General features: G+C 48.1%; 1 protein-coding gene across 9 annotated transcripts in view; it reads right to left on the bottom strand.

The window, feature by feature from the left end:
* CREB3L1 (cAMP responsive element binding protein 3 like 1) overlaps positions 1-20615 on the bottom strand; it is a 63345-nt gene extending 42730 nt beyond the window's left edge. Inside the window, exons 1-3 of one of the 9 annotated variants that reach the window (XM_077180142.1) lie at positions 20479-20593; positions 15167-15273; positions 7809-7946 (exon numbers count right to left, since the gene is read on the bottom strand). Coding sequence is in view for 4 of the 9 variants with exons in the window: in XM_077180140.1 (XP_077036255.1) it covers positions 2242-2349 (108 nt within the window). In the remaining 5 variants the exon portion in view is untranslated. Of the gene's footprint in view, positions 1-2241; positions 2575-7808; positions 7947-8578; positions 8795-9174; positions 9191-15166; positions 15274-20478 lie in introns of those variants that run through there. The other 8 variants (XM_077180143.1, XM_077180141.1, XM_077180144.1 and 5 more) reach the window with 8 other exon arrangements.
* Positions 20616-24544: the final 3929 nt, after the last annotated feature.

The raw sequence follows: 24544 nt of genomic DNA on the forward strand, positions 1-24544 counted from the left end.
TTCTGCTTCCTTTCTCAAAAAAGGAAGTCATATTCATGAAAATTTCATACTGACATTTTATGGCTGAAATTCCTGGCCTGTTTTAAGAAAAATGCCTGCTGAACAATATCTGGAAAAGTTTGCCCATCTTTGAAGCAAAGGCACTGGCAACTTTATGCCTATTGTGCACGGTGATGTTCTGCACAGTTCTATGTCAAAAGGACTTCTCCACACATTACAAGATCCCAGGAGATTTGCTGGATTTAGTAAGAAAATCCAAGTGTATTTCTTCCATCCTTCCCATTGTCATGCAGAGTGAGAACAAAGAGGCTGATGTATTATGTTCTGGCTCTTGTATCACCAACAGATTTGGTAGGCGAGAAGTGGCTACAGAATCTCTTATTTGTATCATCTGCAGAAAGAGAAGGTTTCAGCTTGACTCTCTCACTCCAGCAGAAGTTTGTGGTGCTGGCAGTTGGGAAAAAATCCATAGGGAAAAAAAGGCCTTTAAAAAAGCGCCTTTCTGCTGTCAGCTGAGCACAGCGATGCCTGAGTCACTGCAACATAGTTATGAGAAGACAACGGCAAGCTGCTTCCAGAAGCAGCTCTCCAAGCAGAAAAGCCATTTAAATGAGGCAGGACAGAGCCAGCCTGCCCACAGCCACCACACACTTTAAACACACTGTCCTGGCAGGTGGCACCAGATGGCAGTCTTACACAAAAGCTTCTTTTTCACAGGGTCTGCTTGAGAAGGCAGAAGTTCTATTTAACTATAAAAAGACACCACCTATATTGGTTAGGGGTTCCCTGACTTCTGACCACAGCCCATGTTGCACCTGGTAAAAGGGCTGGTGTCAATACATACTATTTTCATTTTGGTAAAGGAATAAATGGTCTTTGCATAAAGCACTTCCTATCAGCATAGCTTCATCCACACTGGATGTGTACAGAATTAGGGAAAGCACAAAACTCCTAACAACAGGTCTCAGATATGAGCAGGGGAGGCAAGTGCTCAGTCTTGGGTGATGTGCCATTGGAAGGTCTGCGTGAACACTGCGGACTCTGCTGCCTGTGGTAGAGCCCAGTGGAATCAATCCTCGAGGCACAGTGCAATCTCGGAAATTAGGAGCTGGCGAGATCTCTGAGGGATGGGGCTGCCTCCATAATCTCTTTCCCAGACCCTGTGTGCCTCTGCTTGGTGCAGTGCATTTTAATATTTATGCAAATTCTGCATCTCTACCGTCTCACTCACAAAGCAGGCAACATAAAAGGCTTTCAATATCTTTTGTGTAGCAAAGCAGAAGTGGATTCATCAGAGGATTCGCCCTCTCCCTGTTCCCTGCTCCCACTGCAAGGGTAGCCCTCAGGGACGCTCCCAGTGCTACACCGGGAACACGGGAGGTGCCAGCACTGTGAAAGGCCAGTTGCCATGGCTCAGATCTCTGGCCGGGGCAGGCACACTGTCCCACGGCTGCAGCCGCTCCGAGGCTGGCGGAGCCTCGCGTCCAGGCAGTGCTCTGCTGCCCAGCGCCGGATACCCTCGCTCCAAAGCCCTCTGGGGTGGGGACCCTCCCACTTCTGCCTCAGGGCTGGGTCCTGCCGGGCAGAGGGGGCGCAGGATCCCATGGAAACTCCCATGGAGAGCTCGGGCTCTACAGCAGAGTCTGTGCGTGTTCTCAGGGAGAGCTGCTGGGCTGAGAACTCGCCTGACTCCTAGGAGAAACTGGGCAGTTTCCCTAGAGGTGAACAATGCCCCTTTGGTTCCCTGAGACTGGCAACACATTTTCCTTCCTAGTCACTCTTCCCCCTCACCCTTCTCTCCAAAGTAAATCAGTCCAGCCAAAGCGCCAAGCGGTAGACGCTTCATCTCCCAAATGCCACTCTGAGGAAAAGTTACAGGCAAAGGAGAGAAGAGGCGCTGAGCCCAAAGCTCTCCCGACTGCAACCGGCCGTGCCTCGGTGCTGCCCGAGCTCACACACGGCAGGTCGTACATTCCCCGCCTGGCATCGCACACTTCTCCCCAGCCATCAGGCTCATAAAACCATAGTGTACAACAGCCCTGAGATTCCCCGGCGGGGTCTCCTCAGGGTAACAGCGGCCGGGCCAGTCCAGCGGGGAGCTGGCCGTGTGCGACAGTGGGCACCCGGCTACCTGCATCTCCGGGGCACCCCGGGGCAGGGCGGGGACCGAGGAGAGCTCGCCGCCGGGTCCCGTCGCCGCTGCCGGGGCCGGGAGCGGGGGTGCTGCCGACGGTCCCTTACCACATTGCTGAGAAAGTCGGCCTCGCTGAAGTCGCCGAAGTCGAGGAAGCCGGTGCCGGCGGCGGGGAAGAGCCGCTCGGCGGGGAAGGGCTCCAGGATACTGTCCATGGTGCCCGCGGCGCCGGGGCTCGGCCGCCCCCCGCGCTCGCCGGCCGGGCTCACTGCGGCCGCGCGCTCCCGCCCGCCCCCCGGCGGCGGCGGCCCATGGGCGGCGGGGCGGCAGCGACCGCCGGGCGGGCACGGGAGCGGAGCGCCGCGCCGGTGCCGCTCAGGGCGGCTGTCAGTGCCCCGCTGCCGAGGGGCCGGCGGGCGGCCGCGGCACGCCCCCGCCGCTCTCCGCGAGCCGCCGGGGCGGGACTTCCCGCGCAGACACCCCCTCGAGGCAGCGCCCCCGCCTCCCGGGCAGCCCCCGCACCGCCGGGCGGGGCGAGTCCGGTGGCTGCCCGGGGCCCCCGTGCTCCTGCCGGCGCTGCGCAGGGACCCGAGGGCGCTGCTGGTCCCCGGCGGAGCCGTGTCAGACGAACCGAACAAACTCTCCTTTCAACAGCCGGCCGGCTTTGGTGGCTCCCTGCATCCCTCGGGGAGCGGCGCCGGGAAAGCGCGGGGTCGGAGCCTGAAGGGCTTGGGAGGTCTCCTTGCCCCCGCTCCCCGCAGAGGGCTTGCAGGTAGGCCTGGCTGCAGCAGCACATGTGGCTGCTCTGTAATTAAAGAGCTGGCACTATTAAAGAGCTTCAGGAAGATTATATGGTTTCAGATAAATAGGATTATGGATCTGTGTCCTCTCTGATCATTACTCCAACCAACACTCAAGAAAACCACTTATAATAATCCCGTTGAAGAAGCCCTGATGTTTTATTAATCTGTCCCTATTTCCATGGCTCCACGAGAACAGACTGGACTCCCAGCTCCAAGGAGGGGGCTTTCTTGGTCACAGGCATCTGCAGAAAAAAACCCCAAAGATAGCACTGCATCTCTCCTGGGGGAAACCTGGCCAGAAGTTGCCAGCAGTGAGGGTTCTGGCAAAGAAGTGCTGATTTGGAGGTGGCTGGAGCCAGTGCTTGAATTGGACACGGGGTTTTCATCCATCCAGGCTCTTGCTCCACATTCTCCATGGCTGTCAGAACTAATAGCACAACCCAAGGTGCTCCTTGGCTACTGGTTGCACAAGCAGCCACATCCTGCACACAAAAGCCTTTATACTTACACACACAATGAGCTCTTTCAGTTACATTTACTTTTACCTTATGTTTCAGTCAAGTGTAAAGAGCCTTTGGGTAAAAGGTCAGAGACATAAATTCAACCAGGATGGAGTTGTGCTGAGAAAATAATGCTGTTCTTACTTCCTAAATGGTAAAGAAACCTCTTTGTTAATGTGGATGCCAGTGGGTTTAAAGGGGGAAACACGAAAACCTTTGCCACTCTAAGATGGGAAGAAGAAATACGTCCAGACCCTTCAGCAAGAAGTAAACCTGTCTCCAAGTAAGAGGGAAGATGTCTTTTCTTCAACATCCCAGTCAGCAGGGTTCTCAGCTGCAAGGAATAGACAGACTGAATCCTGCCATAGCAATGGAGTGACAGCCAGGGTCACAGAGCACGGACAGAGCCACAGCAGGGGCAGCTTCCCCTCCTGCCACTAACCAAACACAGATATCACTTCCCTAACTATGGAGACTCACTGGTGAAACCAAGAGCTTCTGGTTCAGTGCCTCACCCAAGCTAACACAAGGAAGCCTCTTCTCAGGACACACACTGTATTTATCCTCAGGCCGAGGAAGCTCAGATGGTGTCAGCTCCGGTTTGCACAGCATGGGTGGCAGTGTCATCAGAAAAGGTCAGGCAAAGTAAACCTCACTTGTTTGTGTGTGCTCTGAAGGGAAAATGCTTTGGCACAGTCAGATAGGAGCTGTGAAATCCATTCTGGAGATTAAAATATCTCAGAAAAAAAAAAAAAAAAGAAATTGCCTGGTCTGAAACCCTGCTTCTATTCAGTGCTTTTAGTACTGAGTGTAACTGCCCAGATGCAGCTTCTCTGCCTATCACTGCTGCACTTTGCAGGCAAGGAAGAATCATAAGGAATACCCCGTTTTGATGTTGAACAGGTAAGCTGCTCTGTCTCATCTTGGAGAGCTCTGATGGGAGCCCCCATCTCAGCATTTGTGTAGAGCTTTGAAATGGACGCTTTGCTTACGTCATGCATGAGTGCAATTCACTAAAGGCAATGGAAATGTCATCTAGGTGGTCAGAGGGTGTTGCTACTGACCCTCTGGAGCCAAAAAGGAGAGTTATTTCTGCAGGCAAGCAGTTTTGTTCTCCAGAAGAGACCTGGAGACAGGTAAATTGTTGATGGGTGAGGGGACGTGATTGCAATTCAGAAAAACTCAGACGTCCTGCTGCAGCTGGCCATGGGTGCCTGCAGCAAAGGGGGAAAAGGACAGGCTGAGTGGCACTGCTGAAGCAGAGGCCTGGGGACTGCAGTGCTTGCAACACTTGAATGGTGCATCACCCTTACTAGACCATCTTTAAAACCAAGTTCTGCAGCCATCTCTTGGGACATAGATACAGCAGAGCAGGAAGCAACCTTGGGGCAGGGGCTGAATTACATGATTATTCAAATTCCTTCAGCCCAGTTTTCTCTGATTTTATACTTAGACTTATTTGCAATCTGATTACAGCAGGAGATTGAAATAGCAATCAAGTATGTTCAGGCTGAACAAGTCAAACTGACAACAGGTAAGTCTTCCTGCCCTCACAATATTTGGCACTGCAAATACACATGTATGACCAACCAAGCTAATTTTATCACTGCTGAGAAGTGAATCATCAGTCCATTTCTCAGAAGAAAGGGATCCTGCTCTCCTGTGCTCCATCCTGCCTGGTCCTGCTTCCACTGCTTGACTTTATGTCCATAGAGTGAGAACTGCAAGTCTCTCATTGTATCACTTTGCATTTGCTTTGCCTTCACCCTGCATTGTTGTGAGCAGGACACACAAGACAAGGTAAGCAAGCCCTGGGCTTGAACACGTGGACAGCAATCCAGGCCATTCAGCTACAAGCCAAGCTGAAGCTTTTGGTTCCCCCACCCAGGACTGTGCCAGGAGGTTTCACAGACTCTTCAAGGATGAGTGTTTCTTGAGGAATGTAGGGTGAAATGTCGGTGATTTTTGGTCTGCTGCATGCAGGCTCTGTTGTTACAGGAGGGGTCATCTGTGTAGTGTTTTCAGCCTGGACAGCTGGTATGGAAATGATTCATGCTGTTAGAACTGCTTTGCTTTGGAGGTCAGGCTGGCTCTTTAGGACTGCCACCAAAGAAAAGCTTTTACTTCAAGTCTGTGAAAGATACCATTTGTCCTGTTTATTTTTCCAGTGTTGGTCATATGGATGGAATATGCCTGTTTCTGCCACAGCCTGTCTTCCTAGCCATGAAGGTTTTCTGGAGTCATGCAGACTCCATACTTTGGCTCTTCAGTAGCTCTTTGCAACAGTCTTGCCTTTATTTTGCTTTGTCTTTTCTCTGGATTTATTTCTTCTCCATACATTGCTTTGGTGGGGTTTTCCTCTCTGTTTTGTGCACCACAGACAGAGAGAGCAACTGCTGCATTATAGGTCCTCTCTGCTCCTGAAGGCCCACTGAGAACAAGGTGAGGATGGAAATGGAACTTTCAGCCTAGTTCAAAGAAGAGGTACTACAGTCCCCAGATGAGCTCTTAGGAGTCAGGTCATGTGTGATGGCACAAGTAGTTACATATCCAACCCTTTGGCTGTGATTTCTTCATTTAGGTTTTTATGGGGGCAATTAAAAACCCAGGAAAATGTCGGGATAGTGACACAGCAAAACATTCTCTAGCAAAAGGTAACTTTTGAGGAAGGACTTGCAATCACTGGAGCCTTTCTTTGCCCTCTGATCCACAGCCCTGCCTCATCCAGGAAATGTGTCTCCCTTTGGATTTCCTTCCAGTGACTGGTTTAAACTCTCTTGCACACCCCTCTCCAGCCAGCATCAGCTGCTTTTCATTTCCTTCTTCCTGCTGTGTGTGCTCCCAGCCCAGTGCCCAGCACACCTGTTCCCACCACCAGCAAGCAGCAGTGCAGAGATCACACCCATTGCAGCTCCCTGCTAAAAACAGAGAAGAGGTAACACCTGTTGAAAAAGAATGTTCATAGATCTGCTGACACAGCTGAAAGAGGGAATGAATTATGTTCTGCATATCGCTTTGTGTGCAGCTACACAGGACGTCAAATTAAATGTCTGCCTGCAAGCAGACACACTTCTTTAATGACCACCAAATCCAGGTAGGTGTGAGCCATGCTGAAGCACTGCAGAGAAGTGCAGACACGTGTGTGTCATAAGGAAATGTGCACCACAAATTTTGTGTGCTTTTTTCTCCCCCATATTGCTTAGGAAGTAGAGGGGAAAGTGAAGAGCATATTAATTGCATGTTTGCATATGGCAAGGATCCATGAATGCTGTGGTTTCAATGAGCACCCTAATGCTATGTGGGGAATGAAAGGGAAGCCACAGAGCTCAGCACTACAATTATTATTCTTTCTGGGGTAAACTTGGGGCCCTTGGATAGATTTAAGTCAGCCTTGCAAACAAGGAGCGAGTGGCAGACAAGAAAGGAGGAAAGGCCTAGGAAAAGGAAGGCTTTGAGTACAAGACACACGACCCTAGGAACATCCCTTCACAGAACCCCTTTAGGCTCCTGGGAATGTGGCTGAGCCGCCTGTGGCTGTATGTCTTTCTGCCAGTATGACAGAAAGCAAAGCCCCACATAGTAAATGGGCACTGTAACAAAATAGGAGAAATGAAAACTCACCACTTTGGAAGTAACTGATATATGAGGAAAAATCTCTTTGTAATTCCTTCATTTCTTCATGGCAAGCTAAGATTGCTCCTTTGCCTTGTCACACACAGTCTCCCCTTCCTGCTCTATATCTCAGAAAGAGCATAAGCTGGCAATCTCCCTGGGGAATCAGACAACTTTCAGGCTGACTGGGTGCAGAGTAACTTCAATATGAGGGCATCTCCTTCCAGCAGTTTGTTACCATTTGAAGACAGTATGTGAATGGGAAGCTGCAGGACAGCAGAAGAGGGTGGCCACCTCTGCTTCCTATGCACTGCTTTTTATTTACTAGGTTTTTTACCCTTCATAGTTGCAAGACGTGCTTGCAGAAGGGATCCAGGCAGACTTCATAGGGCTGGAGACAACCTGAAGAGTCATTCTTGGGGGAATATATCACCTTTTTTCTCCTAACCATTTCCTACAACTCAAATCTTTCCCTAGGAAGGATGACGAGCTGCACACTCTGAATTTTACCTCAAGAAGATACCTTGCATCAAGGAGTGGGAAGCAAATGGCTTTGGTACAGGAGGCAGCTGAAGAGCTGCTGGAACAGGACTGGATGAGTCAGGGCAAGGGATGGCAACAACTCTACTTTGACACACTGTATGAGCCATATAGAGTCAGCTCCAAACTCCCAGTTACCCACATGAAAGACTAGAGGGCAATCCATGCAAATTTGTGCCACTTGACCCTTCAAGCATGGTAGAGAAGTTGGATACTCACATCTTGGCTACATCCAACAGAATCTGCCCTGGTCAGAATAAAGTAGATACAGCACACACAGGCTGGTCAGGGGAGTGGGAGGATGATGTTCCCTGTACTGCCAAGGGTTAAAAGCAAGGTCCAGATGCACAAGAAATCCTGTGAGGAGAAAAGCACAACCCAGCAATTCAGGCATGTCTCACCCCCGTTCAAATGACATTGTTTCAGTGCTGTCTGCCTCACCCCTCAGTGGTAATTACAGACTTTCACTACAGGGGGAAGAGAACACGGGGGAAGAAACCTTCATTACAGACATCTCCTAGAGAAAAGCAACCCCAGTGTAAAGTCTCAGGCACATAGCCAGGATCAGCCACCAAAGCAAAACACATTTAGGACAAAAATAAAAGGGGGAGAAGTGTTAAGTGCTTTGGGAAGATCAGAAGCCCACCAGATTGGCTGCAGTACAGTGCTGGGTGTGGGGAGCACTTTGGAGGAGCTGGAATGCTGCCCTGCTTTTAAGTGGTGCGGTTTGCATTTACATTCTTCCTTCCTTCCTCCTTCTCTGGGTGCTTGTTTTCCCTGATGTCTGTATGTGTCCCTTTGTCACCCCTGGTAAACACCAGTGGGCTGGGAATGGATGGTTTTCCTAGGCTTCCTAGCTGGATGTTTGTCAAAGGGGCACATAAAGCTGTAGGTGTCCTTGGCTGACCCCTTTCCCTTTTGTACACCTAGCTTAAGATATACACTCAAGAACAGGCTTCTTGTACTCAAAGCTGGGGGCTCCTTCTTACCTTGTGTATATTACAGGGGCCCAAAGTTTGAGTTTTGTTGCAAAGGATGCAAGAGGGTTTTTCTTCCCAGAAGATCTGCATCTGTTACAGATCATGATCATTTCCTATTGCTGTGGTGCATCTGTCAGGCTTGGTGTTGACCTTCCCTCAGGTAACTGACACCTCTGGCAAAAAAATGGTCTAATTCCTGCTGCTTTTCTTCCTCGTTCCAACTTTCTGTTGACAAAAGGCATAGGTCCAAGCTAAGTTACTCTTTTTACCCCTGGGCATTCACATGTGTGAAACTGAGAACCACTGTCATGGCATGGTAAACTCAGTGTTTGTGGGAGAGGTCACTTCAGTGACAAAATTTTCCTACAGAGCCCTTTTTTGTTGCTGGTGGTAGCACCTTGTTCTTGCAGGATCGGGGTATGATGCTACATTAGAAAGATCCTTCAAACCAATAGGCCTTGTCCCCAGGCAACTAACAGCACAGATGGGAGAGGACCAGGAGGAGAATAACGTTCAATCAGAGTGCTATTAAGATGTATCTAGGGAACTGGCTGAATTTTAATTGTTCTTTCCTACTCAGTGAGTGAGCACAGGAAAAGATTTACCTTCTGGCCTTTCCATTTGGGCATGTTGACATTTCCAGGCGGCACTTTCCTCTGATGGAGAGGTTTGACGTCAGGTGGGCTGATTAAAGCCTGCAGTGCCTCTGACTCATTTGGCTACGTCCTGTGCAAGGGGATTTGTAATGTGTCTCTTGTCTTTCTTACACTTGTTATGGTTGGTTTTAAATAAATAAAGCTAAGCTCAATTCACAACTTCAGGGAAGATGCAACTCGGCTCAGACTCAAATATGCATTGCCATGGCAACGGATGCTGTCAGGCACACACAGACGTGTCACTCTTGGCAGCCAGCTCCCCTGCCCTCCTCTGTCTGCCCAAGCAGTGCATGGGGCTGGGGTGGGATGCAGGAAAGCCAGGTGAGGCTGGCACTGTCCATGCCACTTGGGCATGCAGCTGTTCCTGGGAACTGGCCTCACTGCTCTCCCAGCCTCAGGAGAGCTCACCTGGGCCAGCCAACTGCCCTCTTGCAGAGCAAGAACTCCTTTGGGGGAAGCCCTGGTGAATGAAGTTGCCCCTAGTGTGACCTTCTCAATTTGCAAAAAGGAGGGGAGGGACTACCTGGATCAAAAAGCTGCTGCCAAGTGTGGCATGCTCTTCGTGCATGGACTGAGATCTGAAATAAAGAAATAATAATTATCAGCTGCCTTCCATTAAGATCCACTGACAAATTCCTCATGATTGCTAGAGAGATGCCCAGCAAGGAAACAGAAGTGGGGAGAGATGTGGTTTCTGCAGCTGACTCTGGGGTGGATAGGTTAGGCAAGGCAAGGCAAGGCAAGGCAGTAGAGTTCCTGGGTCCTCCCCGAGTACTTGTGTCTCCTTGACATACTGAGAAGGTTCCTTTGGTGCTGCCATTTCCTGTACAGCTTTTGATTCATCAAGAACTTGAGTGTTGCAGCAGCCTAAAACATGAAGCGTGAAACATGGCCAAAGGCAGCATCACTAAGAAAGAGGCTCTTTGAAGTGCTCAAGAACTCCTTGCCTGTGGCTCTGCACCTGTGCATCTCTAACATCCACTGATTATACAACCATCAAAGTTGGAAGAGAACTTTAGGATAACCAAGTCCTAACATCCACCCAGCAGTATCAGGGTAACCCTTAAACCACTAAACCATATCACCCAGAACAGATCCAGATGCCTCTTAAACACCTTCAAGGATGGTGATTTCACCACCTCCCCGGGCAATCTATTCCAATGTCTGACCACCCTAACAATGAAAAATCTTTTTCTATTACTTAATCTGAATCTCCCCTGTATCAACTCAAGGCCATTCCCTCTGGTTCTTTCACTGCAGGCATGGTAGAAGAAATCAGTCTCTCTACCTGGACAGCACCTCGATGTCCTTTTAAAGTGAGGGGCCCAAAACTGGATGCAGCACTTGAAGTGTGGCCTCACCAGTACTGAGTACAGAGGGGAGATCACTGCCCTGGACCTGCTGGCTACACTATCATTGATACAGGTCAGGATGCCATTGGCATTCTTGGCCACCTGGACACACACTGGATCATGTTCAGCCTCGGTTGACCAGCACTCCCAGGTCCTTTTCTGCTGGGCACTTTTACAGCCACTCTTCCCCCAGCCTGTAGTGCTGCTTGGGGTTGTTGTGACCCAAGTGCAGGACCCAGCACTTTTCCTTACTGAACCTCATGCAGTTGTCCTCAGTCCATTGATTGAGCCTGTCCAGATCCCTCTGCAGAGACTTCCTATCCTCAAATCAGATCAACACTCCCACACAACTTAGTGTCATCTGCAAATTTACTGAGGGTGCCACCAATCCCAATGTCCAAGTCATCAATAAAGATGTTAAACAAGACCAATCCCAAAACTGAGCCCTGGTGAGCACCACTAGCAACCAGCTGCCAAATGGATTTAGCTCCATTCACCACAATTCTCTGGGTCTGGACATGCAGCCAGTTTTTTACCCATTGAAGAGACCACCCATCCAGGTTGTGAGCAGCCAGTTTTTCTAGGAAAAGAGGTACTAGAGAAATGAGACATTCTGGTTTGTGTGGCAAACAGGGCTAACGGAGTTGCCAGATCTTCCTTTCTCCAAGTATCTCAGAACACTTAGCAGCTTTCTCAAAGCCTGGGCACCTGAAGTCCTGGAAACGTGGAAACTTCTTGCCCTGCTCTTAGGTGACTTCTGACAGTTGCAGGGAACTGGCTGAAAATGCGCCCTGCTGGCTCCAACATAGGCAGGCGAACCTAGAAAACCATCATTTACTGGTTTTAATCCTATTATTTTTAGATCACCCCATTGAGTGAGTTCTGAATTACAGTTTTTGGTTTGGCTTGTGGGCAAGCACAATGCACACAGGAAAGTGTTTGAGTGCTGTCCCACTGACCTGAGCTGCACCAAGAGGCAGCATATACCCTGTTGGACTTGTACAGGGGCAGGAAGGGGCACAAAACAATTGAGCCAAGAATCCAGTCTTCCCAAATAGATCTCTAGGGCTGGGGAATGCTTTCTAGCTTAATCCTCATTTTGTAGGTTTAATGCTTTCCTATGTGGGGTGCCATGTCTTTTTTCTACCACAGCTGATTTGAAATTAACCTTTACCTCCTACGGTCGCTGCACCCTGCCGCACTGGGGAAGTTAATAGCATGGAAGAGTTTGAACTTGTGAAATGTTTCTATGACTGCATAGATTGAGCCACATTACCATGACAAATCACTGAAATCTGAGAAATCTAATTTACAACACAAATTTCTTTTTTTGTGTGTGTCTTTCCCAACTCAAATTCAAGTCAGAGAGTGTCTGGAATGTGCAGTAATTCTAATCTAGCAGAACTGTGGGTGTAAGAAGGATGAAAAACAATTGCATGAGGTCTCCAGGGCTGGTCTACAATGACTCCAAACCCTAAATTGCTTATCCCTTGAACGTGGTTTACAGCAGCAATGGATCCTGGCGGAGCTGTGTAACCAGCACTTAAATAAAGGGGAGGCAGCAGGACCTCCTGAATCAGTGGCATCTGTTCTGGGAAGGGCTTGCCCAGAAACAGCCACAGCAAGAAGGTACTGAAACCCACTGTCTCCTCCTAGAAACAGAATTGAAGATCACAAAGTAAAGACCCCTGCAAACAGCACTGGCCTCTGATTAAAAATAAATCCTTTCATGCACAGACAGTGGTTTGAGAAAGGAAAATATTGAACCGCAGTGAAATCTTGGAGAGTTCATGGCTGGACACCTTGGAGTGGAAACACCAGTAGCATCAATTCAGGTAGAGCTCTATACCCCCAGCCACTGGCATCAATGTACAAGAATATTCCCATCTCTCAAATTTAACTTCTTTCACAATAAAACTGATTTTTATGGTGCTTTTATCTGGGATAGTGTGAAAGTAACTCAGGAACAAGAGAGATGAAAGTCTGCTTGGTGTCACCGAGCCACCTCTGAAGCCAGGAAAATCATGACTCTCTGTAAACAGTTAGTGTTTTGCCCCAGTATGGGAATTGGCATCATTATTTCCAAGTGATGGGGGCTGCCACTGTCTCAGCCAGAACAATAAACAAAACAAAGCACTGTGGTGTGGTCCTCCTACCCCCTGTATTGCGCTCTCAGGACTAGCAGACAGCAGCAGAGATATTTGGGCACTTGGCAGGTTCACTTCTCCCTGTAAAATGCACTAAAGGAAGTACTGGTAAAATACATTATATGAATGGCCCACATAACTTACTGCTGTCACTTATAACTGAGAAGGAACTGCAAAGAATGGAACTGATATTTATAGGGGTGAAAACATCCTTCTTTACTCTGAGAGCATGGCTTACAGTTCTATGAACCTTTTGCAGAATTCAGATTTTCATAAAGCACCTGAAACAGGGGTTTGAAAATGGAGAACTGTTAAAAAACCTCAGCACCCTAAAGTCCACATCAAACCAGAAATGTTCCTCGTGAGCAGGTTAATATATAAATACACTTCACATCATATCTTTATTTCTGTGGAAGACCATTAAATTTCCAGGAAGTACCCAATGCTTCCTGGCACATACCAAGGGAGGCTGTGACCTGAGCAACAGCTGTAATGATCCCATCACAGACAGAATATTTTGCAGCATTCTACACAAATATTAATTCTAGTGCCAGCAAGTAGTTTTGCCTGGTCTTTTGCTGCCTGGTCAATTGCATATAAGTCACTCTTCCTCCACTGCAGGCTGCAATCCTCTCTTTCTTGACCAGATACTCAGTGGATTATTTTTGTCTCAGATCACATAGTCCCAATGGTACAATTACACACTGACCTCAAAGACTTGCTTTTAAAATTACCCTTCTTTAGCAAACCCTCTGTCTAGTGGGTTGGGTGGTTTTCTTATTTTTTATTTTTATATCTAAATGGTTAAATAGTGGGTGTGGTTGGGGAGAGAGGAAAAGAAGAAAGAGAAAGAAGCAGACAGAGCAAACAGTAGGGGAGACAGTTGTGAGGGTCACAAGTGCACTCAGGAGGGGGACATCCATGTACTCCAAAGAGAAGACCCTTGGCTTCCTCCCTTTCCTCAGTAACATCTTCTCCTGGAAGGTCAGTCCTTCCTGTCAACAAATGTCATTTCACTACAGAGAGAGTAACAGTCCCTCTTCCTCACAGCTACAGCTAAAGATTTATTCTTGGGAACCACTACCAGAGACCAAACAAACCAGGAAATTTCAAATATGGTGTGAAATTTGGAACTTTCCTGTAAGTGCTCACAGATGTTAAACATTTTACAAATAGAAGAGACAGAAAAGCAACTCAGAAGGGCTCTGAAGGGCCTAGAGGCAAACAAGCCTAGGACAGAGGTAGACAATCTTAACTGTAGAGATGTGTTCACAGTGAAACCCATGTAGGACAAGTGTAATTTGTCCATGTTGCTATTGAGCTGACAGTTCCATCAAATTTTTGAAAATCTTCATAGAATGCATGAAATCTCTTCAGGAGAGATGAGCATCTTCTCTGAGGATGACAAGCTGGAGGGAATAGGACAACAGTCTGTCCTTGCAAGGAAAAAAAGGGAAGCAATTCACAGGCTGTCAGGGGAAACTTCAAATATGCCTCAACTCACATCCAGGTTGTGCACACTACTTTTTGAGTTTGCTACACAACAGGACTTTCCCCTCCACACTATAAATAGCTTTAAAACCCATCTGAAATTGTTTTAAGGCTGATGGGAGCTGCAGTGAATTTACTCCAAGTGATAAAAGGAACTTTTGCTGGGCTGGTTGTGAAAGTTTGCCTTCTAGTAGCCACCTGTCAGCTGAGCAGTGGCTGCTCATCCATTGTGCTCATAATGGTATCCTTCATCCTTCACATCTTCAGGTGTGCATATCTATTCCACATTGTTCTGCACACCCTATTTTCTGTAGCCTTTTCTGCACACTGGCTATGTCTCAGTCCTGACAGGATGAGTTCCTTTTGTATCAAACCTCACCAACAAAAGCTCAGGACTAGTACCTGGAGAGGAGGCCTGCAAACAGTGTCCTGATGTATTTGAGAAGAAGGCAACTGTGACTCGGGTGACTCCTGCTCTGCATGGGAGTTTGATTGTGTAGGACAGATGTGAACATCATCCGATTGGAAACAATCTTTGAATGTTCCAAATAGTCCATGTTCCAGCTGTTTGGGATAAGACAATCCTCCTCCCTTTGTTCATCCTGCAGCTCCCCTTGTACACAGCATCTTTTCCCCTTCTCCATTACTACGCCATTGCACTGGGGTGTTGTCCTGTGCTGTTGCACAGCTGGCTTCACCCACACCTGCAGTGACTGCATTTTATGGTGGCTGAAATAATCTTTGGTTTGGGGAGGGTTTTTTTGTCAATTTTGTGAAAAGCTTTTGAAGCCTATGAAATTGAAATGTACTTGATACCTTGCTGGAAGAGACAACAAGCTGGTTAGCACAGCCTTGGCTGGAGCAGAAAGCAGTATTAGAGCTCCAGTTAAATGATACCTATAAATGCTGGCAAGGGACACAGTGAGGATGAACAGGCATCTGTGTACTCACCATTTCTCTCATTTGGGTTTAAAAAGCCAAATCCATCTACGAACATTTGCTGAAAAGAGTTTGTTTCACGAATATCAGTCAGCAAGACATCAGTCAAAGGTATTCATCTATAAAATAAAAAAATTCAAATTCCAAACTTTGCTCTTTTAATGAGCTCTGGTAAATTTTCTCCCTTTTACAATCCTGGGGTCAATCAATTAGCAGCTGCTTAGGGGTGAAACTTAATTAAGCTCAGATAACACAACAGAGGTTTCACCTCAGCCTCCCTCTATACACATCCTCACTTACACATCTGGGTAAAAGCTTCACTGCAAAGCCTGGAGAGAGCAATTGCTTCAAGCAGAGTCTCTGAGAGCACATCTGAGCTCCCAAAAAGCATTGCAAACTCTTGCATCATGCAGAGGCAAAGCAGCAAGGAAACGAGAAGATCCACTCTGGCAAGCTGCTGCCACGGGGATAAGGTGTCACTGGGAACAACAAAAGGTGGTTTTACTGAGGAAACGTGGTGCCACGACTTATTAGTCTTTCAGCAGAAGCAGGAATCCTCGCACTGCTCTGATGGTGCTGCTCCTGCAGCAGGAGCGAGCCAGCCATTCAGGACTAGTCTGACAAATCTGGCTCCAGCTGCTCGACTTTATTAACGACAGAAGCCCTGGAGGGGTGGGATCCAGAGGCATCACAGCGATTTTTTTCCCCTTTCCTAAGCACAAAAGACAGAAGTGGAATGTAGCTGAGGAATGCTTCGCCCTTGGAAGGGATGTAATAAATCTCCTTGGATGTGATATTTGGTTTATTTTGTGGGAGTCATTCAAAAGGAAAATGCAGATTGTGGGGCTTAGTGCTCAGCCTATGCTGGCAAAGGATCCCCGACAAAGAATGTCCATTGGCAGGGAATTTCCTGACTTTGCAAGTGAGCAAACGCCTCTTTCTCAGTTACTCTAAAAGCTGTTTTGTTATTATATAAAAAGCTCAATAAAGCAGACAATGATCAGTTCTACTCCAGATTCACCAGAAGAAGGACAAGTAATCATCAGCCTTATTTGCAGGAGGAAGGATTTGAGCTGCTGGAGTAGCCTGAGCTATGCTCAAGAAAGTGCTTTTTCTCCAGGACGGTCTCCTGGGCCGCAGGGGGCAGCTGGGGAGGCTGCGGCATCCCAATTGCTGGAAGCATTTAACACCCACGTCATGCTCTGCTCCTGGGTGACTCCACCTTGGAGAGGGGGTGACAGCTTCAGAGATCTCCCAAAGTCCCTGCAAGCCCTCTGGTGATTATTACTGTATGATTATTATTTAATAGCAGGAGTTGCCAGCTTTGGGATGGGGACTTAAGGAGGATTCTTCCTGTACCTAAGGTCACTGTAACTAGGGATGTGTTAGCAGGCAGAGGTCAGGGAAGAAGAAAACAGAAGGGTACTGATGTGGAGATGGATTGGATTTACTGCAGCAGTATGGCAAAGAAAAAGCCCAAAGGTCACTATGGACCCACCACAGAGCAGAATGACAGCAGGCTCACTGAGAGTGGTGGGCAGGCAGGAGGGAATGGATTTATCCTGGGTGCTCAGGTCTACAAGAGAAGTCCAAGGGGAAGTCATGACAGAGGCCAGATGAATGGCTGTAAGCCACCTGGGACCCCTAAACCATCTTTAAAGGGGACCTGGAAGGGAAGAGGAGCAGACCCCATGGAGCCGACCACAGCTGTCTGCAGCAGTTCTACCATTGATAGAATCACCACAGTAGAAGATAGAGGGGGTATACAAGTTATTTTTCCATGGTAAATACTTAATTATTACCCCTGGTGGTAAAGTTAAGTTCCAGCTGTGAAATGCCCAAAGCCCTTCCACCTGCCTGTTTGGATGGAAGTGGAGTAGCCTGAGCAGGCAGAGCTACCATTATAGCACCAGGACACCTGGGGAAAGGTGGGAGTGTGGTCCCTACACACACTCAGTGAACCCCAGAAACTGCCCAGGCTATGAGTGGGCATCACTGATGGAGACCACAGTTCAGAGGGGTCAGCCATACAAGCCTTCATCTTTGCTGCTCTGCTCATCCTCCAAAAATACAATCTTACTCACTCCATCAGGTTACTGGAGACTCCCCTTTCTCATCTGCTTATGAGAAGAGATTAAAAAGGATAGCAGATGTTGGCTAAGATTTTGATTTCCTAGAAGAGAACGTGTTTGCAGTGCTCTGTGGAGGGATGAAGGCCTCTACAATAGATTGTAAGAGTACTTCAGGTTGTTGCCCGCCATTGTCACCTGCAGGGAATTACGTGTTTTCAGTGTCTCCTGTCTTGCCAGGGAACACAAATATCTTCTGTGCTGCACCCTGTGTTTTCACATGGAGAGGAGGTGCCTGTGTGAAGCAAGTGACCTTATCAAGGATTTAGCACTCTTGGGTTTTTACCAGGGCTGGACTGAGCACTTTGCTACTGTTATCACTCCTATTGATTTTACATTTATAGAGAGCTGCAAATTTACACAGTGCTTAATAAACACAAAGTTTCCTGGACTGCAACTAGTATATGAGAACTGGGAGGCATTAAAACAAACAAACAAACAAACAAAACACAGCATGATTAAAAAAAAAACCCAACAATTACATTTCTATGTTATTTTTTCCACTACAGTCACAGGCTGAAGATTAGGGGATGTGTTGCCACACTCCCATACAGCCACACACACATCAAGACATTGCAAGAGCAAATGGATCCAACATCTTCCCAGACAAAATGGCAATTTTGTACCATTTGTCCCATGACATCATGCAAAGTTTTGGACAGAGGGGTCTAAATTGTGTTGGGTAAGAGTAAACCAGCAGAAGACCTTTGGTTCTACTCCTGCTATGCCACTGAAAATTTCACCCAAGTTTTCTAAAGATGCAAGTATTTTCCTCCTGCAGGAGTGGGGCCATGAGTCTCAGACTGGGATACAACGTGAGACATCACTGGACTGAGGTATTTGTGAGCAGGAAAGTGATAGTTGAATTTAATTCCCTCAGGGCACAGCACCATTATCATCACAAACATTTTGTCTGGACAAATTATTTATTCATCAGCTTAAAAATTAAACCCTTTTTGCTTGTGGGTGTTTAAAAAATATGTTTTTTCTAAATGAACCTCTGAGAGCAGAATTAACATCCTCATCACCTCCACCATGTATCTGAAAATATCACCTTGTGTGACACTTTGTGGCAGAGAGACTCAAAAGAAGGAAAAGGAATAGCAAACAACCATGGGGACAGAGAAACTGGAAGATGCAAGGGAAAAGTGGAAGTCATGCAGCTTTGACCAAAGGGAAAGGAGCACATGCTGAATCCAGATAATCTCTGAAGAATCAGACAGGTAGGTTGAACGATTTCTAAAAAGCAGTGGTTTAGGCTCCAGATCTGAGTCATCACATCCTGGTGATCAAAGGGGACTAGACAACAGTAAGTTTAAGTCCAGTGTTTGGGAAGCACTCACGTTAGTAGAAACAAATGCCTGAAAGTGTTGTTTGAGGGGAAAAAACCCCAAACCCAACAAAAGACCTCCCAGAACAAAAAAGACTTTAAGTGCAGAGATGACATGTGGTACAGCAGAATCTCTGTCAGGAAACCCTGTGAGATACACACTCCCGCCAAGAATTTGGGTCTTCTGCTGCAAGTTCTGTCTTCAGCCCCTCCCAAGGAGTTAAAGTTCTGCCACTCTTGCCTCACTGCTTTTGCTGCAGCCCTGGCTGTGAATCAGGCGCACTGCTCACACAAGTTTACCTTGGCAGGATGTGAATGTCTACTGCGGACTACAGGGTGTGGACAAGTGTGCCCAGGGCCTTTCTGCACAGCTTCTCCATATTCTCCAGAGGCTGGCACGGATAAATGGCCCAGCCTTGGAAAATATTATCGTCTCCCAGAGAATGCTGGTTCTGAGCTGTACCCAAAGGAAGCTAGGCAGCACTCAGGGGAAAACTTAATAAGCAGCTGGGTGAAACTCCCTGGGTTCTACAGATGGAGGGAAGCAGAAACGTCTGCTTTTGAGAAGTTCACCTGAGAAAAACATTCCCTTACATCTTAGCCTTGACACTGGGCTTTCAGCCCAGTGTGTGCCTATGTGCCATACACAGTGCCACCTAACAGATTTTTGGAGTGCTGGGCACGCCTGGATGTAACATATTTATTTCTCTGCCTCTTCCACCAGGCTATCCCAAATACTTGACCAGGTGTTAACAGCTTGACACTCCAAGGTCCCACAGCAGAATTTCCCCAAGTACTGCTTCTAGTGAGTAGGACCCACATATCCAAACGAAGTTCTGCAACCACTTTCCAGGTATCTTCTGAACCTCTCACACAGAGGCCAAAGGCAGTCTGTCCAGTTCTATGATCCCACAGGGAATTGCATATTGTTCTAAATATGAATTTTCTCTCAATATGTGACTGCCTATCTTAGCAAAACAATCATGAGGGCTAAGCTCTGGTGGTTCTGCTGTGCACAATGTTACCCAGAGTCCTTGCCAGTGCTCTTCACTGAACATTTCAACTTCACTTTAAGCCACCATTGCTCCATCAGTACATCTTAATGCATCTGCCAGGCAAGAGATCATGTGATTCAATTTGAAGTTTTTCTACATGGGCCAATAGATATCAGAGTCTGTATATGAGCATATACAAGTTATTTTCAGCTCATCTGTGACATGCAATTCCACCCACCAGGCTTGCAGAGATATATAAATCATGGAGTTGTCTAAAATAACAGGCCCTGAGGAAACATCTGTCACCTTTTCAAGCTTGGGAGGGAGGAGGATGAAGCATTCAACTCCACAACTTACTGAATTTTCTTTTAGCTCTAAGACAGCAGAGAGCAGCAAGTCTTTCTGACACAGCCCAGATGCCCTGGCAGTTGGGTATTCTCATTGACTTCACACTGCGTTTGACCTGTGAGCGTAACACAGGCAATACTGATACGCTCAGCAATTTGGATGACATTTGTGCCATCTCTCACCCTTATCATCAAAAGAAAAGGATTGCTTCAATTCTCTCTTGTTTCTGTGGGCTTTATCCCCCCAAAGTGACTGGTGGTTGGCCCTTTGCACTCGATCTCTTAATCAAAGGAAAACAGAACTTGCTGTGTTGGAATCTACTGACAGCTGTTCTAGTCCTGAAACCCGCCACCGCCTGCGTATGGGAAGCGTGTGGGCCAGAGCCTCGCCTATGCTACAGATACTCCCATTTTCACTGGAAAAATCAGGAAAAGCTGTGAAGTTGTTTATTTGCCCTCTCTCTCGCTCCTCCCTTCTTTTGAATTGATCTGATCTTCTCTCTTGGACCTCAACCCCACTCACTTTTTGCTGCTCGTCCTAGTGGAGAAAACCGCAATGGAGCAGGGTAAGGAGACGGAAACGATTTCCCCCCCGCCGCCGGGCGCCCCAGCCGCGGAGCCGCCATGAGCGCCGCCCGCCGCGCGCTCGCTGACGGGGCGCCGTGAGGGCACTGCGCGGCCCGCCCGCGGCGGCGCTGCCCCCTGGCGGCGGGCGGGCGGCACTGCCGTGTTCTGCTGCGTCCGGGTCCGTGTCCTCGTCCTCGTCCTCATCCTCATCCTCATCCTCATCCTCATCCTCATCCTCATCCTCATCCAAATCCTCGACCGTGCCGTGTCCCTGTCCGTGCCCATGGCTGTGTGCTGTAGCTATGCTCTGGCCTGTGCCAGTGCCCGTGCCAGGGCCGTGCCCTTTTCCGTGTCTGTGCATGTGGCCTTGTTGGTGGCATGGCCCTGGCCATGCTCTGCCTGTGGCTGTGCCCATGGCATTTTGACTGTGGCCGTGGCCATGGCCATGTCCACGTCCTTGCCTGCACCTGTGCTGTAGCCATGTCCAAGAGCCTTTTTGCCCATGGCCACGCTCATTGCCCTGGCATTTTAGTCTGTGATATGTCCTTGTCCATGCTTATGCTTTGGCTTATGCTTATGCGTGGGCATGACCATGGCCATGACAAGTGTCCTTGTCCATAGCCATGATGCAGCCATGACTATGCCATGGTAGTGGCTGTGGCTATAGCTTTGTCTATGCCATGCCCATGTCCTTGTCTGTGCCTGTAATGTGGCTGTGGCCGTGGCCATGCTGTGGCTGTGGCGTTGTCTGTGCCTGTGGCCATGCTGTGTCCGTGCCCATGTCTATGCCATAGCCATGGCCATGCCAGTGTCTGCACCATGTGCTCCATGAGTGCTGAGCCAAGCCTCGAGACCGAGGTTGTTTTGGTAGATAAAGCTACACGGTAGACCCACTGCCCAGGCCGTAAAAGGACAGCTGAGTATTCCCTCCTCCGATGTATTTCACCCCCCCTCCCCGCAGTTACCGGTGATTTTCCGGAAAGTTTGCGCAATCTTTCCTGTAAAACCCGCTGGTCTTTAACGTCATTTTAGTCAGAAAAAAACCCAAACAGCAAAAAACCCAAAGCGAAGCCCCGGAACGCCTGTGTACCGCGGGTGCCCGGCCCCGGGCGCTCGTGCCGATCCGGAGCAGGGGCGCCGGGCGGGCCCGGGCAGCCGCGGCACGCGGAGCCGCGCGCACCCGGCACGGCCGCCAGAGGGCGCCGCCGCCGCGGCCACGGCGGGCCAGGGCGGGTCCGCGTGCGCCGCCGTGCGCGCTCCCGCGGGCATCCCGGGAACGCGCCGGGAAAAGCGGCTCGGTCGGGTCGTACCTTGGGACGGGCTTCGAGCTGCAGAGCCGGCCTGAGTCAGGCCTGCCCAGCCCTTATCTCGAGATGTCCATCCCAGCAGAGAGGCGCTGCCTCCCCTCCATCCTTAAGCACGGCCGTGGGAGAGAAGTCTTCGAATGGCCGCTCTGGCTAAGCGTCCACTTCTTCAGCTCCAGCCGAAAACGTACTGGTTTCACTAAGCCAAGAGGGAAGCTTTCCTTGGGGCATGCAGGCCAGAGGTGACACTAAAGCTGCCTCTGATAGGAGAGGTCATTGTGTAGGGGTTCCTGTACATCTTTGGATCGATGCACTGATAGACGAGCACCAGCCTCGTCCAAATGCCAAAACAGGTCCAAGATGTAAACATGGAGGAAGATTGTCAAGGAGGAGATAACTGAGAATGTAATTACCTGTCCAAGCTGACTATTTCCCTACTGAATAAAGCTGGCTTTGTAACTTAGAAGAGCAGTTCAAATGGTAGAGCTGGTTTTCACTGGCAGCTTGGCCTCTAAGCGGAATGCTGTGAGCAGCATGACATTTCATGCCAACTGCAAACTTGCTGAGGGGCTGGGGAAAGACCCAACACTGAAGGCCCAGCAGCCACGGCTATACTGTTGGGAGTTGCTAGCTGGAAGCTGGCTCCAGCCTGTCTCCACAGCCCTGGCAGCAAGGTGACCGTGCAGTGAGAAGTGCTACTGCTCACTGTGCATCAGTATGTTGATGGTGTTAAGTCATCTGTTCCCTGCCGGAGCCTGGGTTTGCAGTGCAGAAGGATAGGATAAGTAAGGAATAAATTCTTTCAATTTTTGCAGTCTGTTCACTTATGTTCTGAATTGCACCAAACATCTACCTTTTGCAAAACCACCCAGTATTTAAAACAGAATTTAAAAAAAGCTAGAAAACTAAAGTTCAGAGTTAACCCAGGTTAGCTCCCCACCCTTGTAAAAACTAGGATTTATAAAGCATTCTTAGTGCTTGGCTACAGAGAAAATCCCATATTCAAGAAGTGATCAAAGTTGTATCAGGTAGAGGATAATTAGCAGAACATGGGAAGTTGCACAGACATGAATGTTCTTGGTGACAGCAGACTGCACTGACAAGCATACATTTGACAAAGTGATGTAAAGTGGTAGCAGATCACCTTAATGAGAGGGATAGAAGAAGGAGCTATATAACGGCGTCCTTACAGATTCTTCACACGTGCAAGAGCTGATTGCCAGTGCCATTGCTGTGTCAGTATCTTTAATGTTTTATCTTTGATGTTGGCTCAGCACACTCTAGGACCTGCAGTTTCTGCATAGAAGTAGCTCTTTAGGCTGCCTTGGGTTGCCAAGCTGTCTCCAGGTCATGCAGAGGAAAGAACGTCTATAGAAACAGAAGTGGAAATCAGTGGAAGATCTATAAAGTGATGCCAACTTATGAAAAATCTGCAAGAAACATGGTGAAATCGAACACACTGTGTAGTGCATTTGGTAAGAAACTACACAGAATATTGTCTGTATATAGGCTGGGAAATATAAAGAATTATAAAATGCATATACAGGCTGAGCTGTCTGCCCCAGAGAGAGCACAGGCAGATCTTTCCCAGCCACAAAGGATTGCAGAGACTGAAGCGAAGTGCAGCAAGTCGAGCATCAGACATGGAAGACTTCAGTCTGAAGTCCAAATCGTGGACACTGACAATGATAGAAACAGGAAGCTGCTCAGGAACAGATTGTCCTGGAACAGTTCACCAAACATCCTATTCCTTTTAACAGATACTCCATGGGCAGTTTCTCAGTTGTAGTGCATATTATTTAGAGGAGGAAATATCTGGATAATTAGTAAGTTCTTCAGAAGATGGCAACAAAGTTCAAAAACTTATATACTGAACAAAGACATAGATGCCAGTGAGCTTCTAGTGAGTGCAGATTTTTATTGGTTAAAAAGTAGTCAGAACCAGAGTCTGGAGAAGTTTATCCCTGGAAGTTGGTTGGATTTTTTGGTCTTTTTTTTTGACCATAACAGTACCCAATTACTATTTCTGGTACTATAATCTACTTTAATAAGCAAATTCCCTCAAACAGCAGTTGGCCCTAATAGATCCCTCTTCTTTTCCCATGTCCTTGGCCACATATTGCTTGCTGTGCCAAGTGCTAAATGGCTCTTGGAAAGTGCTAAGAGGGTGCTAAGCCGAGTTTCACAAACAACTGCCTGTACAGAGAAATAGTCCTGTTGATAGGTGGTACCAGGAGTACCTGGTTGAAGACCCTTGTTTTGACAAGATTTGAGAACTGAACTTCACAGTTGCCTTGAGGTAATTTAAGTGAGACTTTTTTATCTTGTGGAAGTGAAGGTTTCTTTGACCCTGACTGAAATGAAACCACTGAATGCTTTGTCAGAAATATTTGACAAGATCAGTATGTTCCTGCTAACTAGGTCAAGTTCATCCTCTCTGCTTGCTCCACCAGCAACCACCTCAGCCATCAGTCTTGGCACCTGGTAATTCTCAGAAGTGAAAAGCGGTTCCTGGAAGATGATGGAAAGGAAGGCCCTGATGTGAACTTGTCTTCTGAAGCACCAGACAAAGTCAAGAAGAATCCCAAAGTATCCACACTGCAAAGAGGCACTGAATGCCAATGCTTGTTCAAACATTTCCCAGCTAATCACCATTGTCTGGCCATTGACAAAAGTAAAAAAAACCGGAATGATGTGTTTTATTTTCTCCAACAAATG

This window comes from Agelaius phoeniceus, chromosome 6, assembly GCF_051311805.1.
Source record: "Agelaius phoeniceus isolate bAgePho1 chromosome 6, bAgePho1.hap1, whole genome shotgun sequence".
Taxonomy (NCBI): Eukaryota; Metazoa; Chordata; class Aves; order Passeriformes; family Icteridae; genus Agelaius; species Agelaius phoeniceus.